Genomic DNA, 19078 nt, shown 5'->3' on the forward strand with positions numbered 1-19078 from the left:
AACCCAACACCAACACTAACCCCAACACTAACACTAACACTAACACCAACACCCAACACTAACACTAACCCCAACACCAACACCAACACCAACACTAACCCCAACACCAACACTAACACTAACCTAACACCAACACTAAACACTAACACCAACACAACACTAACCCCAACACCAACACTAACCCAACACCAACACTAACACCAACACCAACACTAACACTAACCCCAACACTAACACTAACCCAACACCAACACTAACACTAACCCCAACACCAACACTAACCCCAACACTAACACTAACCCCAACACCAACACTAACACTAACACACAACACCCAACAAACCCCAACACTAACACTAACACCAACACTCAACACTAACACTAACACTAACACCACAACACTAACACCAACACTAACACTAACAATAACATCAACACCACCAACACTAACACTAACACCAACACCAACACTAACACTAACACTAACCTAACACCCAACACCAACACTAACCCACCTAACACTAAACACTAACACCCAACACCAACACTAACACTAACACCAACACCAACACTACACACTAACACCAACACTAACAACAACACTAACACCCAACACTAACACTAACCCCAACACCAACACTAAACCCAACACTAACCTAACACTAACCCCAACACCAACAACACTAACAACACCAACACTAACAACACCAACACTAACAACACCAACACTAACCCCAACACCAACACTAACACCACCAACACCAACACTAACACTAACCTAACACCAACACTAACACCAACACCAACACTAACACTAACCCCAACCCCAACACTAACACTAACCCCAACACTAACACTAACCCCAACACCAACACTAACACTAACCCCAACACTAACACTAACCCCAACACTAACCCCAACACCAACACTAACACCAACACTAACACTAACACCAACACCAACACTAACACTAACCCTAACACCCAACACCAACACTAACACCCAACACAACACTAACACTAACCCCAACACCAACACACTAACACCAACACTAACCCCAACACCAACACTAACACCCAACACTAACACCAACACCAACACTAACACCAACACCAACACTAACACTAACCCCAACACCAACACTAACCCCAACACCAACACTAACAACTAACCCCAACACTAACACTAACACCAACACTAACCCAACAACACTAACACTAACCCCAACACCAACACTAACACTAACAACACCAACACTAACCCCAACACCAACACTAACACTAACACCCAACACTAACACTAACACCAACACTAACCCCAACACCAACACTAACACCAACACCAACACCAACACTAACACTAACACTAACCCCAACACCCAACACCAACACTAACACCAACACTAACACTAACCCCAACACCAACACTAACCCCAACCAACACTAACACTAACACAACAACCCCAACACCAAACTAACACTAACCCCAACACTAACACTAACCCACACCAACACTAACACCAACACTAACACCCAACACCCAAACACTAACCAACACCCCAACACCAACACCAACACTAACCCCCAACACTAACACCACCAACCCCAACACCAACACTAACACTAAACCCACAACACCAACACTAACCCCAACACTAACACTAACACTAACACCAACCAACACTAACCCCACTAACACCCCAACAACACAACAACTAACCCAACACCAACACTAACCCCAACCAACAAACTAACCCCAACCTAACACTAACCCAACACCAACACCTAACACTAACCCCAACACTAACCCCAACAAACACTAACCCCAACTACACCAACACCCAACACCAACACTAACACTAACACTAAACACTAACAACACAACCAACACTAACACACTAACACTAACACTAACCCAACACCAACACTAACACTAACCCCAACACCAACACTAACACCAACACTAACAACCAAACAACACTAACACTAACCCAACACCAACACTAACACTAACCCAACACCAACACTAACACCCAACACCCAACACTACCCCAACACCAACACTAACACTAACCCCACCAACACTAACACTAACACCCCAACACCAACACTAACCCCAACACAACACTAACCAACACCAACACACCAACACTAACACTAACAACACAACACCAACACAACACTAACCCAACACCAACACTAACACTAACACCAACCCCAACACTAACACTAACCCAACACTAACACTACCCCAACACCAACAACACTACCCCAACACTAACACCAAACACTAACCCCCAACACTAACAACACTAACCCCAACACTAACCCCAACACTAACCCCACTAACACTAACACTAACACTAACCCCCAACACCACACTAACTAACCCCAACACCAAACCCAACACTAACCCCAACACCAACCCAACACTAACACCAACAACACTAACACCAACACTAACAAACACTAACACTAACCCCAACACCAACACCAACACCAACACTAACACTAACCCCAACACCACTAACACTAACCCCAACACTAACACCAACACTAACACTAACCCCAACACTAACACCAACACTAACACTAACACCAACACCAACACTAACACTAAACCCCAACACTAACACCCCCAACACCAACACTAACCCCAACACCAACACTAACCCCAACACCAACACTAACCCCAACACTAACCCCACACAACACAACAACACTAACAACCCCAACACAACACAACACCACCAACCTAACACCAACACTAACACCCAACACTAACACACAACACCAACTAACCACCAACACTAACCACTAACCCCAACACTAACACCAACACCAACACTAACACTAACCCTAACACCAACACTAACACTAACCCCAACACCAACACTAACACTAACACAAACACTAACCCAACACCCAACACCCTAACACCCAACACTAACACTACCCCAACACCAAACACTAACACTAACCCAACACTAACACTAACACTAACACTAACCCCAACACCAACACTAACCCCAACACCAACACTAACAACACCAACACTAACCCCAACACTAACTAACACACTAACACTAACACACTAACCCCAACACAACCACTAACCCCAACACTACACTAACACTAACCCCAACACTAACACTAACACTAACACTAACCCAACACTAACACCTAACACTAACCCCAACACTAACACACAACACTAACACAACACCTAACACACTAAACACTAACCTAACAACACCAACACTAACTAACCCCCAACACTAACACTAACCCCAACACTAACACCAACACCAACACTAACACACTAACCCCAACACTAACACACTAACCCAACACTAACACCAACACTAACACTAACACCAACACTAACACCAACACTACCAACACTAACCACCAACACTAACCCCAACACTAACACCAACACTAACACTAACACTAACCCCAACACTAACACACTAACACCAACACTAACAACACTAACCCAACACTAACCCAACACTAACACTAACACCCAACCACTAACCCAACAACAACTAACAAACACCAACACTAACACTAACCCCAACACTAACACTAACCCCAACACTAACACTAACAAACACACAACACTAACACCAACACTAACACCCAACACTAACCCCAACACTAACCCCAACACTAACCCCAACACTAACACCAACACTAACACTAACACCAACACTAACCCCAACACTAACACTAACCCAACACTAACCCAACACTAACACCAACACAACCAACACTAACACTAACCCCAACACTAACACCAACACCAACACAACACCAACACTACACTAACCCAACACAACACTAACCCAACCCAACACTAACCCAACACCAACACTAACCCCAACACCAACACTAACCCTGACACTGACACTGACAGTATCTCGTGACTGTGTTGTTCAGGTTCTGTCTCGTCAGGGTTCAGTCGGTTTTATGCTCAGACTGAGTTCAAATCAAACTCTGATTAAAGTCTAGGACACAGGTGTCAAACATACGGCCCGGGGGCCAGATCCGGCCCTCCAAGACCTTTAATCTGGCCCTGGGCTGATTTTCTACTAAAATATTTGAATTCTATTTTCTATTAAAATCTTGTTAATTTTCTGTGGTGTTTATCACAGCAGCGTCTCCAGCGTCTCTGTACGTGGCCCCTCCCACCAGAGCAGCACAAATGAAGACTTGTCTCTTTCCAAACGTTCTTAAAGGACGATCGTTTTGACTGTTGACCGTGACACCCTCATCAGAAAAATGTCCAACATGAGAAAAGTGGAGCCGAGTGCAGGATTTTACAACAAAAATGGACTTATTCCTGTTTACAGACAAGTTCATGTTCAAACTTTGTGTTGAAATTGTGTTTTTCTTAAAGTTTCAGGTTGTTCATAATATTATAATATTTTGTAAAAGAAAGAGTTCATCAATTAAAAAAGATTTCTGTAATAGATTTGTGTTTCTCTGCACAAAAATTTAACTTATTGCTATTTTTGAGGTTTATATGACATGAGTTTTCTGATTCTGATGAGTTTGACACCCCTGGTCTAAAGTAACAAATCTTCAGACAGAGCAGTGCCTCGGTTAGCCCCCCCCCCCTTCCGGAGAATAACGATGACGTCGTCTGCTCACCATCAAAAACAGAATCAAACTTTCAGCTGCAGAAGAAAAAAAGAAAAGAAAAGACGACGAACAAGAACCAGGAGCAGCTCCGTTTATTCAAACAGAAATCAAACCATCAACCTGAAGATCTGCTCCAGGAGACGCCCCACAGGCCCGGTTCAGTTCTGGTTCAGTTCTGGTTTAGTTCTGGTTTAGTTCTGGTTTAGTCCTGGTTTAGTCCTGGTTCCGTCCTGGTTCCATCCTGGTTTAGTTCTGGTTTAGTCCTGGTTTAGTCCTGGTTTAGTCCTGGTTTAGTCCTGGTTTAGTCCTGGTTTAGTCCTGGTTCCCAGGAGCCTGAGGAGCAGTTGCAGTTTTGAGGCGGGAGGGCATCTGGGTTAGTTGTGAAACGACAGAAAAAACTCAAGATAAAAATATAATTTCATTTAAACGAAAAATTAAATAAATCTGAAAAACAAGAAACAAAAAGACAAAAAAAGAAAAATAAAATCAATTTGGCCTCGAAAATGAAAAAAACATTTGAGTCTTTGATCCAAACGGTCCACAGTTCATCCAGGTCTCAGGACTAGACCGGGTCCCGGGTCTAGACCGGGACTAGACCTGTGAGAGGTCGAGCTTGGCGACATATGGCGAGCGGAAGGAGCCGATGTAGAGGCTGCCGTCGTGCTCATGAGCCTCGCTCACGTACGCCGCCACCTCGCCGCCGGGGTCGTGGAAACTGCGCACGCACACGCCGCCATCTTGGATCTCTGCCACCAGACTGTACCGAGGAACGAGCTTCAACATCATCTCCTGAGACAAGACCTGAGGACAGACCGAGACCAGGAACAAGACCTGAGACAAGACCTGAGGACAGACCTGAGACCTGAGACAAGACCTGAGGACAGACCGAGACCAGGATCAAGACCTGAGACAAGACCTGAGGACAGACCGAGACCAGGATCAAGACCTGAGAGACAGACCGTGACCAGGATCAAGACCTGAGACAAGACCTGAGGACAGACCGAGACCAGGATCAAGACCTGAGACAAGACCTGAGACAAGACCTGAGACAAGACCTGAGACAGAGACCTGAGGACAGACCTGAGACCAGACGACCCGAGACAAGACCTGAGACAAGACCTGAGACAAGACCTGAGGACAGACCGAGACCAGGATCAAGACCTGAGACAAGACCTGAGACAAGACCTGAGACAAGACCTGAGACAAGACCTGAGACAAGACCTGAGACAAGACCTGAGGACAGACCGAGACCAGGATCAAGACCTGAGACAAGACCTGAGGACAGACCGAGACCAGGATCAGGGTCAGACTTTCTCTGTAGTAAATTGAGATGGAAACTTTGACACCAACAAAAACAAAAACCAACACAATGAAGAGCAACAACTGCTGTCACTGTGAAAGACCCTGAGACCTGGACCAGACCTGGACCAGACCTGGACCAGACCTGACCAGACCTGGACCAGACCTGGACCAGACCTGGACCAGAACCTGGACCAGAACCTGGACCAGACCAGGACTACAGCAGGACTACAGCAGGACTACAGCAGGACTACAAGCAGGACTACAGCAGGTCTTGGTCTGGTTTACCTTGAAGATGAGCTTCTTGATCCAGGGTCTTTGCGACAGAAAGTCCAACATGGAGAATCCAGGACTGGGTCTGACCGAGGACATCGCCACCCACAGGCCCCCGCTGGAACTACGCCGCACGTTATCAGGAAAACCCGGAAGGTTCTCCACAAACGTCTCCATCCCTCCTTTATTCAGACCGGCAACGTGGATCCTGAGACGAGAAGAGGACGAGGTCAGAGGTCCAAACCCGGTCTAGACCCGGTCTAGACCCGATCTAGACCCGGTCTAGACCCGATCTAGACCCGATCTAGACCCGGTGCAGACCCGGTGCAGACCTGGTGCAGACCCGGTGTTACCTGCGGATCCGGGCCATGGTGGTCTCAGACACCAGCACAGACTCTTCATCAGGAAGGAGCTGGAGTCCGTTTGGAAACCGGAGACGATCCATCAGAACTGAGACCTCCCCAGAGTCCACGTCCAACTCCAGGACCCTGAAGACCAGAAACCACAGACCAAAGACCGGATCAGGGACCAGTCCAGAGACCAGAGACCAGAGACCAGAGACCAAAGACCGGGTCAGGGTCTGGAGTTGTGTTTGTTACTTGTGTAAAGAAACATTTAAATATGAAGACTGTGACCCAAATCTCACCCTGGAGCAGCAGCAGCAGCGTTATATCATAGAAGAACACAGTAGTACAATAGTAGTAGTAGTAGTAGTAGTAGTAGTAGTAGTAGTAGTAGTAGTAGTAGTAGTACACAGTCGTACGTACCGTCCGTCGTCAGTGGCCTCCATGACCAGGTGCAGGAAGTTTCGGCGCTGCCACCTGGAGGAGCTGGAGGTGAAGTAAACGCGGCGTCCGTCTCGAGTCACGTCCAGGTCGTTTATAAAACCCAGGCTCCGCCCCCCGACCATCTGCCCGCCCACCACCAGACGCTCCGCCTCCCCTGAAACCACACACGACCATAAAAGGACTGAAGCCCCGCCTCCCCTGAAACCACACACGACCATATAAGGACTGTAGGGGGCAGTACCTGTGCTCAGGTGGACTCTGAAGATTCCTAAATAGGCGTCGGCCACAAACAGCGTCCCGTTTGGTCCCACACGAATCCCCAAAGGTCGTCCACAGGTCGGCTCATCCTCCGGAGACCCTGGACCAGACAGAGACCGGGTTTAGACCGGGTTTAGACCGGGTTTAGACCGGGTTTAGACCGGGTTTAGATGTGGACTTACCACAGGGCTGTTTGCCGAGTCGTGCCACTGTGTGGACTCGGCGTCCGACCATTTTCACAATTCTTCCATCGGCCGTTCCACTGAACAGGACATCTGTAACAGACCAGACCAGGGTCAGACCCAAGACCAGACCAGAGACCAGACCAGAGACCAGACCAGAGACCAGACCAGAGACCAGACCAGAGACCAGACCAGAGACCAGAAACCAAGTTACAGACACACAACTATTTGAACCATAGAGATAGTCTCTCTCAGCATCTGGGAGTATGACATCAGTGTGGTTTAGTCCTGGTTTAGTCCTGGTTTAGTCCTGGTTTAGTCCTGGTTTAGTCCTGGTTTAGTCCTGGTTTAGTCGTTTGTGAAATCCCTCAGTCGTCCAGGTTGGATCCACGCCAAAGGAGAAATTAAATTTTGTCACTGGACAAAGGGTTTTTGGTTGAATCCGTTTCGTCAGACTCTGGGGACACTTCCTCATCTCTGCCCGCAGGGGGCGCTGCACTCACACTCCTCTGACACACATATGTTTAGAGTTTGTGTTTGTAGCTCAGGTCTGTTGACCTGCACTGAGTGTGGACTGTGCCTGAGTCGGATCGTTCAGGCCCCTGATGAAGCTCACACTCGTCTGGACCTGACCTGGACCTCACTGTTGTTCTCTGTGTTTCAGGTTTAAGGATGAAGTTATAGATGTGTTTGTGTTTCTAAACTAACTTCTTTATCTCTCCTCTCAAACTGTTTTTTTCCCCTCTGGATCAGATCTGGACCTCACTGTCCTCAAAGGAGCGACCTGAGGCTTTTAGGTGGAGATGAACAGCAGACTGAGGTCCTGTGTTGTTCTCTCGTCTGTGTTAGTACATTCTCTTGTGAAGTGGCTGGTTTAGTCCTGGTTCAGTCCTGGTTCAGTCCTGGTTCAGTACCTCCGATGTTGGTGATGGACTCTGGACCCTGGACTTGGTTCTCGTAGAGTCTTTGAGCCGATCGGAGCTTCAGGTTTGGGGCCCAGCATCCCTCCAGCAGGGGGGGCTCTCTCAGACTGAAACACAAACACACGGTGAAGAAGAAGAAGAAGAAGAAGAAGAGTCCAGTCAGATGAAGCTCAACGAGGCCTGCGCTCACACGAGAGACAGGGGTTCTGGGTGGATTGTAACCGGTCTTGGGGGGGTCTTACCTGAAGGGTTCTGGGTGGATTGGAGATTCCAGGACCAGGACCAGGATCAGGATCGGGATGAGCAGGACTCCGCCCACAGACAGGAAGGTGACCTGGAAGACCCGCCCACTGTACGTCCTGAGACACACGATTGGCTCATTAGCATAATTACAGAACATTTGCATAAAACATGAATATTAATGAGCACATTATCAAAACCTCATTCACCCTGATGTAATACTCCCTACAACTGTACAACTCACCCTTATGTATCAGATAATACTCCCTACAACTTGAACTTATGATTCACATCAGCAATAATAAACTAAAAGAAAAAATGTAAATAGATCAAATTAATTTTAAGTAAATAAAGAACAAATGAGATGATCCTGTAAACGATAAAGAATCAGCAAAAACACAAAACTTCTGCTTTTTGTTAATATTTAATCAAACAGAAGAAGAAAAATGATCAGTGACAAAAATATCAGAAATTACAGAACTGAGTTTAAACTCAAACATGTTTGGGAAATTTTGTGCGACTGTTGAGACACAAAAGTTACACAACAGCTCAATGTGCACACATCCTGAACCAGGACTAAACCTGGACTAAACCAGGTCTAAACCAGGTCTAAACCAGGACTAAACCAGGACTAAACCAGGACTAAACCTGGTCTAAACCTGGTCTAAACCAGGACTGAACCAGGACTAAACCAGGACTAAACCAGGATTAAAACCAGGACTAAACCAGGTCTAAACCAGGACTGAACCAGGACTGAACCAGGACTGAACCTGGTCTAAACCAGGTCTAAACCAGGATTAAAACCAGGACTAAACCAGGTCTAAACCAGGACTGAACCAGGACTGAACCAGGACTAAACCAGGACTAAACCAGGACTAAACCAGGACTGAACCAGGTCTAAACCAGGACTAAATGAAGTGTCATCAGCACTGTTCCCTGGTCTTGCTGTCCCCGGCGCGTGTCTCACCTGTCTCCGTGTCTCACCTGTCCCGGGCGCGTGTCTCACCTGTCCCGGGCGCGTGTCTCACCTGTCCCGGGCGCGTGTCTCACCTGTCCCGGGCGCGTGTCTCACCTGTCTCCGTTGTGGAGTCTGTCCCGCGGTTCCTCGGTGATGACCCGCGGCTGTTGGCGGCGTAAGCGCAGCCCCTCGGCCTCCTTCATGTCCCCGTGTCCCTGTGTCTCTGTGTCTCTGTGTCCTCTGTCCCCGTGTCCCTCTGTCCCCGTGTCCCTCTGTCCCCGTGTGTCTCGGGTCAGTCCGGATCGTGCGGTGTCCCGTTTCTGTGTACAGTGTGCGGCAGTGACGTCACATCCGCCCGCCTTCACGATAAACTTAAATCTGTTGTTTTCTATTTTTATCTTTATTATTGTCTCTATTTTCTCTATTATCGCAATTTTTATCTCTATTACTATCTATATTTTTTCTGTAATTTATTTTTTAATATTTTTATTTCCGTTATTATATTTTATTTAATATTTTTAGTTATTTTATTATTTGTATTATTTATTTTCGCTATTATTTTTTTTCTCCCTATTACTTATTATTATTGTTGTTATATTTTTGTCAGTTTCTTCTTCTTTATTTATTTATTTATTCATTTAATTCATACTAGATTTGTGCAACAAACGCGCGTGTTCCGGAAGTGGGTCAGAGGTCAACAGGCGCCTCGTGTCACGGTGTTTATGTTCCTTTTTAAAATTTTATTTATATTTTAAATGTTCCTGAAACTCGAATATTTCACCGAGCATCACTTAATTTTTATTTTTATTTTATTTTATTATTATTCTTTTTTTTTTTTTTTTTTTTTTTTTTTTAATAAAGTAAATAAATATCTATATTGTGATACCACTTTCACCCAGAAGAGGGCAGCAAACACCAAACCACTCTGAACCAGGTCCTGGTTCAGAGTGGTTTGGTGTTCAGTGACCTGGTGACAGGTCCAGTCCTGGTCCAGTCCTGTCCCTCTGTCCCTCTGTCCTTCTGTCCCTGTCACTGTTCGGTCTAAACTCGTGTCCGTCTCACATTGACTCTGCGGTGATGTCACTCCGGGGGAGTTCTACATGCGTGTCTGTGGCAGAATGTTCAGCTGTTGCCGTGGAGACAAGATGCACACATCAACAAACACAACCTGAAAAACATACAGGGTTCTGTCTCTGTCGCGGGCCGGGTCTGGGTCTGGACCAGGTCTGAGCCGGGTCTAGAGAGGTTCTGGGGAAGTTCTGGGAGGTTCTGTGGAGGTTCTGGGAGGTTCTGCGGAGGTTCTGGGGAGGTTCTGGGAGGTTCTGTGGAGGTTCTGTGGAGGTTCTGGGAGTTTCTGGAGGTTCTGTGGAGGTTCTGGGGAGGTTCTGTGGAGGTTCTGGGAGGTTCTGTGGAGGTTCTGGGGAGGTTCTGGTCACAGAAGAGTCTGTGGTTGTGTCTCAGGTTCTTAGAAGTTCAGGGTCGTGTTTAATTTGGTTTAATTCCCAGAACCAGACTCAGACCCGGACTCAGACTTGGACCAGTGGATCTGGGTCAGGACTCAAGAGGGCGGAGCTTAATACAAGGAGTGTCTGTGCATGTGACGAAAACTGTAGTACTAATACTGTAGTACTGTAGTACTAATACTGTAGTACTGTAGTACTAATACTGTAGTACTGTAGTACTAATACTGTAGTACTGTAGTACTGTGGTTCTGTAGGACTTTTGTAGGAACGAGGATCTGGACTTTTCATTTGTCAGATTCAATTTTGTAAAAAAAAATCTGAAATAATCCAATAATATTTTAATCATCAGGACTAAACCAGAACTAAACCAGGACAAAACCAGGCCCAGGACTTGGTGTGTGTGTGTGTGTGTCTGTGTGTGAAAAAACGTTGTTAAATTTAAAAATACATTTATTCTTTTCTTATTTACAATTTTTTGCATAAAACTTTAAATTTAAACAAACAAGAAACACAAATAAACACAAACTCCACAAATATTTATAGAAATATATAAATCTAGAAATATAAAAGTACAGACGCAGACCAGACCCTGATCCAGGTCTGATCCGGGTCTGATCCGGGTCTGTATTGTGATTGTCATTGCGGGATAGGGCCTCTCTCCTCTGATTGGCCGAGCGGCGGCGTTCGGGCCTCTGATTGGCTGAACGTGGGCGTTCAGACGTCTGATTGGCCGAGCGTGGGGGTTCAGTCCTCTGATTGGCCGCCGGGGGGTTTGGAGGGGCGGGACAGGTCCATGGCTTCCTCTTCCTCTTCGTCTTCGTGCTCGTCTCGGGGCTCAGGTCGATCGTCTCGGGGGTCGGGGGTCACGCGGGGGTCGGGGCTGGTGCGGGGGTCGCTCAGGGTCAGAGGTCGCTCGGGGTCGCAGAAGGGGGCGGGGCTTGGGCACTTCTTGGTCATTTCCAGAGACTTTTTATGCATCCCTGAAAAAAAATATATAAATTTAATAAATTTATTCTGTTGATGATATTTATATAAAGAACAAAAAACACATGTGATTATACGACAGAAAATTATATCAGTTTAATAACGTTTATTATTATTTATGTAGAGATTTATTATACATCTCTGAAAACACACGACATGAATGTTTTATTATTATTATTATTATTATTATTATTATTACTGATGTTTCTCTGTGTGTTTAATTATTCATCATTTTATTATCATCACAAAACACACAACAACAACACACACACAAGTCTAACCAGGACTAGACCAGGACTAGACCAGGACTAGACCAGGACTAGACCAGGACTAGACCAGGCTGTGGGCCATTCCTATGGACTGTGTGTGTGTGTGTGTGTGTTGTTGAACAGTGTGTGTATACATGTGTGTGTGTACAGGTGTGTGTGTTTGTGTGTTTGTGTGTATGTACATGTGTGTGTACAGGTGTGTGTGTTTGTGTGTTTGTGTGTATGTACATGTGTGTGTACAGGTGTGTGTGTTTGTGTGTATGTACATGTGTGTGTATAGGTGTGTGTGTGTGTTTGTGCGTTTGTGTGTATGTACATGTGTGTGTATAGGTGTGTGTGTTTGTGTGTTTGTGTGTTTGTACATGTGTGTGTATAGGTGTGTGTGTTTGTGTGTATGTACATGTGTGTGTATAGCTGTGTGTGTGTGTTTGTGTGTATGTACATGTGTGTGTATAGGTGTGTGTGTTTGTGTGTTTGTGTGTATGTACATGTGTGTGTATAGGTGTGTGTGTTTGTGCATTTGTGTGTATGTACATGTGTGTGTATAGGTGTGTGTGTTTGTGTGTTTGTGTGTATGTACATGTGTGTGTATAGGTGTGTGTGTTTGTGTGTATGTACATGTGTGTGTATAGGTGTGTGTGTTTGTGTGTATGTACATGTGTGTGTATAGGTGTGTGTGTTTGTGTGTTTGTGTGTATGTACATGTGTGTGTATAGGTGTGTGTGTTTGTGTGTATGTACATGTGTGTGTATAGGTGTGTGTGTTTGTGTGATTGTGTGTATGTACATGTGTGTGTATAGGTGTGTGTGTTTGTGTGATTGTGTGTATGTACATGTGTGTGTATAGGTGTGTGTGTTTGTGTGTATGTACATGTGTGTGTATAGGTGTGTGTTTGTGTGTATGTACATGTGTGTGTATAGGTGTGTGTGATTGTGTGTATGTACGTGTGTGTATAGGTGTGTGTGTTTGTGTGTATGTACATGTGTGTGTATAGGTGTGTGTTTGTGTGTATGTACGTGTGTGTATAGGTGTGTGTGTTTGTGTGTATGTACATGTGTGTGTATAGGTGTGTGTGATTGTGTGTATGTACGTGTGTGTATAGGTGTGTGTGTTTGTGTGTATGTACATGTGTGTGTATAGGTGTGTGTTTGTGTGTATGTACATGTGTGTGTATAGGTGTGTGTGTTTGTGTGTATGTACATGTGTGTGTATAGGTGTGTGTGTTTGTGTGTGTACATGTGTGTGTGTGTGTGTGTGGTTGTATGTACATGTGTGTGTATAGGTGTGTGTGTTTGTGTGTATGTACATGTGTGTGTATAGGTGTGTGTGTTTGTGTGTATGTACGTGTGTGTATAGGTGTGTGTGTTTGTGTGTTTGTGTGTATGTACATGTGTGTGTATAGGTGTGTGTGTTTGTGTGTATGTACATGTGTGTGTATAGGTGTGTGTGTTTGTGTGTATGTACATGTGTGTGTATAGGTGTGTGTGTTTGTGTGTATGTACATGTGTGTGTATAGGTGTGTGTGTTTGTGTGTTTGTGTGTATGTACATGTGTGTGTATAGGTGTGTGTGTGTTTGTGTGTATGTACATGTGTGTGTATAGGTGTGTGTGTTTGTGCGTTTGTGTGTATGTACATGTGTGTGTATAGGTGTGTGTGTTTGTGTGTTTGTGTGTATGTACATGTGTGTGTATAGGTGTGTGTTTGTGTGTATGTACATGTGTGTGTATAGGTGTGTGTGTTTGTGTGTATGTACATGTGTGTGTATAGGTGTGTGTGTTTGTGTGTTTGTGTGTGTATGTACATGTGTGTGTATAGGTGTGTGTGTTTGTGTGTTTGTGTGTATGTATATGTGTGTGTATAGGTGTGTGTGTGTTGTGTGTTTGTGTGTATGTACATGTGTGTGTATAGTGTGTGTGTTTGTGTGTATGTACATGTGTGTGTATGGTTGTGTGTGTGTGGTTGTGTGTATGTACATGTGTGTGTATGGTTGTGTGTTGTGTGTTTGTGTGTATGTACATGTGTGTGTATAGGTGTGTGTGTTTGTGTGTTTGTGTGTATGTACATGTGTGTGTATAGGTGTGTGTGTTGTGTGTTTGTGTGTATGTACATGTGTGTGTATAGGGTGTGTGTGTTTTGTGTTTGTGTGTATGTACATGTGTGTGTATAGGTGTGTGTGTTGTGTGTGCATTTGTGTGTATGTACATGTGTGTGTATAGGTGTGTGTGTTTGTGTGTTTGTGTGTATGTACATGTGTGTGTATAGGTGTGTGTGTGTTGTGTGTAATGTACATGTGTGTGTGTGTGTGTGTTGTGTGTATGTACATGTGTGTGTATAGGTGTGTGTGTTTGTGTGTTATGTACATGTGTGTGTATAGTGTGTGTGTTTGTGTGTATGTGTACATGTGTGTGTTATGTGTGTGTGTGTTTGTGTGTATGTACATGTGTGTGTATAGTGTGTGTGTTTGTGTGTATGTACATGTGTGTGTATAGGTGTGTGTGTTGTGTGTGTTTGTGTGTATGTACATGTGTGTGTATAGGTGTGTGTGTTTGTGTGTTTGTGTGTATGTACATGTGTGTGTATAGGTGTGTGTGTGTTTGTGTGTGTATGTACATGTGTGTGTATGTGTGTGTGTGTGTTTGTGTGTATGTACATGTGTGTGTATAGGTGTGTGTGTTTGTGTGTTTGTGTGTATGTACATGTGTGTGTATAGGTGTGTGTGTTTGTGTGTATGTACATGTGTGTGTATAGGTGTGTGTGTTTGTGTGTTTGTGTGTATGTACATGTGTGTGTATAGGTGTGTGTGTTTGTGTGTTTGTGTGTATGTACATGTGTGTGTATAGGTGTGTGTGTTTGTGTGTTTGTGTGTATGTACATGTGTGTGTGTATAGGTGTGTGTGTTTGTGTGTATGTACATGTGTGTGTATAGTGTGTGTGTGTGTGTTTGTGTGTATGTACATGTGTGTGTATAGGTGTGTGTGTTTGTGTGATTGTGTGTATGTACATGTGTGTGTATAGGTGTGTGTGTTTGTGTGTTTGTGTGTATGTACATGTGTGTGTATAGGTGTGTGTGTTTGTGCATTTGTGTGTATGTACATGTGTGTGTATAGGTGTGTGTGTTTGTGTGTTTGTGTGTATGTACATGTGTGTGTATAGGTGTGTGTGTTTGTGTGTATGTACATGTGTGTGTATAGGTGTGTGTGTTTGTGTTTGTGTATGTACATGTGTGTATAGGTGTGTGTGTGTTTGTGCATGTGTGTGTATAGGTGTGTGTGTGTGTGTATGTACATGTGTATGTGTGTGTGTGTGTGTATGTACATGTGTGTGTATAGGTGTGTGTTTGTGTGTATGTGTACATGTGTGTGTATATGTGTGTGTGTATGTCATGTGTGTGTATAGTGTGTGTGTGTTTGTGTGTATGTACATGTGTGTGTATAGGTGTGTGTGTTTGTGTGTTTGTGTGTATGTACATGTGTGTGTATAGGTGTGTGTGTTATGTGTGTATGTACATGTGTGTGTATAGGTGTGTGTGTTTGTGTGTATGTACATGTGTGTGTATAGGTGTGTGTGTGTGTGTTTGTGTATGTACATGTGTGTGTACAGGTGTGTGTGTGTGTGTGTGTGTGTGTGTATGTGTGTATATATGTGTGTGTGGTACTGACGTTGCGAGGCCTCACCCAGCAGCCAGGGGGCGCTGCTGACCATGCCGTTCTTGGCGGAGTTGAGGATGGACTCGGGCAGAGGGATGGAGTGTCGCACCATGGCTCCGTACAGACCGTACTCCGCCATCACCGAGCTCCGCCCCCAACACTTCTCACGCTTACGCCACTTCGCCCGACGGTTCTGGAACCACACCTGAACCACACGGACCGGGTTTAGACATGGTCTGGTCCTGGTCTGGTCCTGGTCTTGGTCCTGGTCTGGTCCTGGTCTTGGTCTGGTCCTGAGTTTGGTCTGGTCTTAGTCTGGTCCTGGTCTGGTCTTGTTCTGGTCTGGTCTTGGTCTGGCCTGGTCCTGGCCTGGTCCTGGCCTGGTCCTGGCCTGGTCCTGGTCTTGGTGTGGTCCTGGTCTTGGTCTGGTCCTGGTCCTGGTCTGGTCTTGGTGTGGTCCTGGTTCTGGTCTGGTCTTGGTCTTGGTCTTAGGTCTTGGTCTGGTCCTGGTCTTGGTCATGGTCTGGTCCTGGTCATGGTCTGGTTCTAGTCTTGGTCTTGGTCTTGAAGTGGTCTCGGTCTGGTCTTAGTCTGGTCTGGTCCTGGTCTGGTCTTGGTCTGATCTTGGTCTGGTCTTGGTCTTTGTCTAGTCTCGGTCTGGTCTTGGTCTTGGTCTGGTCTTGGTTCAGACCTGGATCCGGTCTTCTGGGAGCTCGGTCTTCAGCGCGAGCATCTCTCGAGCGTAAACGTCGGGATAATGAGCCTCCTGAAAGGCCTTCTCCAACTCCTCCAGCTGCGACGACGTGAACACCGTCCTGAACACAAGAAGAAGAAGAAGATGAAGAAGACGTGAAGAAGAGGAGGAGGAGGTGAAGAGGAACGGTGGGGGGGGGTCTAAAGTATCGAATCCCAGCTCATCGATTCTAAATCTGGTATCGAAAGAATCAAAAACAAAACAAAGAGTTCAGTTGTTTTAGTGACACTGAGTCGGCTCCTCCGTGTTTTTAAAGCCTCAGAGTCTCAAACGCAGCTTCTGTTTCAGCCTCATTTACTCTGCCTCAGTTGACCTGCAGGGGGCGCCCACAGGAACAACTAGAACATTAACCGAAATAAAAAACATAACGTCTCATATTTGCATATTTCATTTGCAAACGATTTTTATTCAAACTGTTTTTTTTTTTTTATTTGTAAAATATCAGATTTTGAACCACGTCATTTACATGAAACTTTTCTCAAAAACACTTTTATAGAGAGAAATAATGATTTAATAATAATCATCATCTTTTTTACGTAAACGTGTTCATTGTTTCTTTTTTATTTTTGTGCGTTTGATCAGAGACGTCGTCTGTTTTTACGTCGTCACTTACGGTTTGTTTTATTTTTGTACATTTCTGTTTAAATCTGTTGTTTTTTCAGAGGGTCACAGGGTTTAGTTTGATTTGTTTCATGACACAGGAACAGGAAAAGGAAAAGGAACAGGAAGAGGAAGAGGATCAGGTGAGGTGTTTGTTCCAGCAGAGTTCAGGTTCACCTGTCGCTCTGGCAGGTTCACTGATTGATTATATTTTATTGATCTCAAATATTTGCTCTTCTTCTCCTGCAGCGGGTTTGGGTTTTGGGTTGTGGTTCGGTTCGGGGTGTGGTTGGGTTCGGTTCGGGGTGTGGTTCGGGGTTACGTGTAGATGACGTCAGATCGTTCAAACCTGTGACGTCGTTTCTTGCGCTTCTGGTTCCCGCCGCTGCAGCTCTTGTCCCGGTCCGACAGACACTCCTCATCTGAAACACGCCACACATGACGTCACAGTGTGCTACACATCCTTCACCACATTTATTTTCATTAGTCTGAGGCCCGTGCGCGAGGCCCGTTCACCCGGAGGCTCGCGCGCTCCAGACTCTCGGGGCTGGACGCGGTGTTTTGGTGAGGTTTTTTTTTTCAGGTTTTATTAAAATATTCAAATTATTTGTGACTCTTTCTGGGCCTCATTATTATTATTATTATTATTATTATTATTATTATTATTATTATGGTTACGTGGATTCAAACGCGACGTGACGCTGCGTAAAACCAAACCGGAGGCCGCGCGCGCGCCCCAGATTAAATAATAATAACAAAATAAAAAATATTTTTTGATAAATAATTTTTTTTAATAATAAATCATAAAATACTGATTATTTTGATAAATCCTTTGTTTCATTTAATGTTAATTTAATCATAAATCTGGAGCCGAGCCGTGCGTAATTACGCACCGCACTGCGGACTTGTGCGTAAAGGGCAATTTTACGCACAGTTTCCAAAGTCTGATTAAAGATCCAAATCCAGACACCGAGTCCAGACCGGACCGGGTTCTGAACCGGACTAACTCCAGGACTAACTCCAGGACTAGACCAGGACTAAACCAAGACTAAACCAAGGCTCTGACCCCAGCTCGGGGCCTGCTCCTGGTCCGGGCCTGGTCCTGGTTCGGGACTCACCTGAGAAAGCGGAGTCGCGCGTGCCCTCCAGGTTGTGAAGAAAGTGCGTGTCTGCGCGTGCTTGTAGCAGGGGCACGTGCCCTGGAAGGAAGCAGTGCGCGCCCCCGGGCTGTTGCGCCGCGAGGCTGCACAGGAACCCGAGACCCAGTGGGAGCGCGCCTCCGGGGAACGCGAACGCGCCGAGAGGGCCCTGCGCGTCCCCGCCTCCGGCTGTGGGCGCGGAGAGCCCGGGGCCGTGCCCGGGGCCCTGGCGCGCGTGCAGGTCTGTTTCCAGTCCGAGCAGGTCCGTGATGGCGAAACCTTTACGCAGCGCGGGCGGCAGCTTGACGCGCGGCGCCTCCGCGTCCGCGACCTCCGCGCTGCCGCTCATCTTCAGCGCCGCGTGTCCGTCAAACTCTGAAAGTGTCAAAGTGAAAGTGTGATCCTCGAGCCGTGCCGAGCCGCGCGGAGCCGTGCCGAGCCGAGCCGCGCGCAGTACAGGGCGCAGAGCCGTGCCTCCTCTCGGTGACAGTGTGCGCTCCTCCTCTTCACCTCCTCTTTCTCTTCTTCTTCTTCTTCTTCTTCTCTGACCTCCGCTGATGCTTTGATGCTTGTGGCTCGGGGCGCGTGCCGCTGCTTTTATCCCGCGCGGGGATGAGGCAGGAGCCAATCCCAGGCCCCACGCGCCACTGTC

General features: G+C 45.9%; 2 protein-coding genes across 2 annotated transcripts; both read right to left on the minus strand.

Moving 5' to 3' along the window:
* Nucleotides 1-4725: 4725 nt before the first annotated feature.
* On the minus strand, nt 4726-9897 carry apmap (adipocyte plasma membrane associated protein). Its single transcript, XM_020931744.2, has 9 exons — nt 9684-9897; nt 8614-8730; nt 8363-8478; nt 7449-7541; nt 7250-7366; nt 6988-7162; nt 6574-6708; nt 6236-6428; nt 4726-5449 (listed from the first exon to the last, which is right to left on the minus strand). The coding sequence occupies exons 1-9, from the start codon at nt 9770-9772 to the stop codon at nt 5240-5242; spliced, it is 1245 nt and encodes a 414-aa protein (XP_020787403.1). The 5' UTR covers nt 9773-9897; the 3' UTR covers nt 4726-5239.
* A 1879-nt stretch (nt 9898-11776) lies between these two features.
* vsx1 (visual system homeobox 1 homolog, chx10-like) lies at nt 11777-18775 on the minus strand. The gene is made up of 5 exons (XM_055162917.1): nt 18406-18775; nt 17637-17709; nt 16625-16748; nt 15961-16138; nt 11777-12012 (listed from the first exon to the last, which is right to left on the minus strand). Exons 1-5 carry the CDS (start codon nt 18773-18775, stop codon nt 11777-11779), a joined length of 981 nt encoding a protein of 326 aa, XP_055018892.1.
* Between the last annotated feature and the right edge of the window lie 303 nt (nt 18776-19078).

This window comes from Boleophthalmus pectinirostris, unplaced genomic scaffold (assembly GCF_026225935.1).
Source record: "Boleophthalmus pectinirostris isolate CB_2022bp ecotype Guang Dong unplaced genomic scaffold, ASM2622593v1 HiC_scaffold_5, whole genome shotgun sequence".
In the NCBI taxonomy this organism is placed as follows: domain Eukaryota; kingdom Metazoa; phylum Chordata; class Actinopteri; order Gobiiformes; family Gobiidae; genus Boleophthalmus; species Boleophthalmus pectinirostris.

Bases quoted from the DNA above. Each gene is read 5' to 3' on its own strand.
- vsx1 (XM_055162917.1), bottom strand. From the start codon at position 18,775: ATGAGCGGCAGCGCGGAGGTCGCGGACGCGGAGGCGCCGCGCGTCAAG. The intron at 17,710-18,405 runs GTGAGTCCCGAA...GGCGTGTTTCAG, and splicing joins GCGCGACTCCGCTTTCTCAG to ATGAGGAGTGTCTGTCGGAC. The intron at 16,139-16,624 runs GTCTGAACCAAG...CGTGTGGTTCAG, and splicing joins TCCCAGAAGACCGGATCCAG to GTGTGGTTCCAGAACCGTCG.
- apmap (XM_020931744.2), bottom strand. From the start codon at position 9,772: ATGAAGGAGGCCGAGGGGCTGCGCTTACGCCGCCAACAGCCGCGGGTC. The intron at 6,709-6,987 runs GTACGTACGACT...TCTGGTCTTCAG, and splicing joins GAGGCCACTGACGACGGACG to GGTCCTGGAGTTGGACGTGG. The intron at 6,429-6,573 runs GTAACACCGGGT...TTCTCGTCTCAG, and splicing joins ACCATGGCCCGGATCCGCAG to GATCCACGTTGCCGGTCTGA.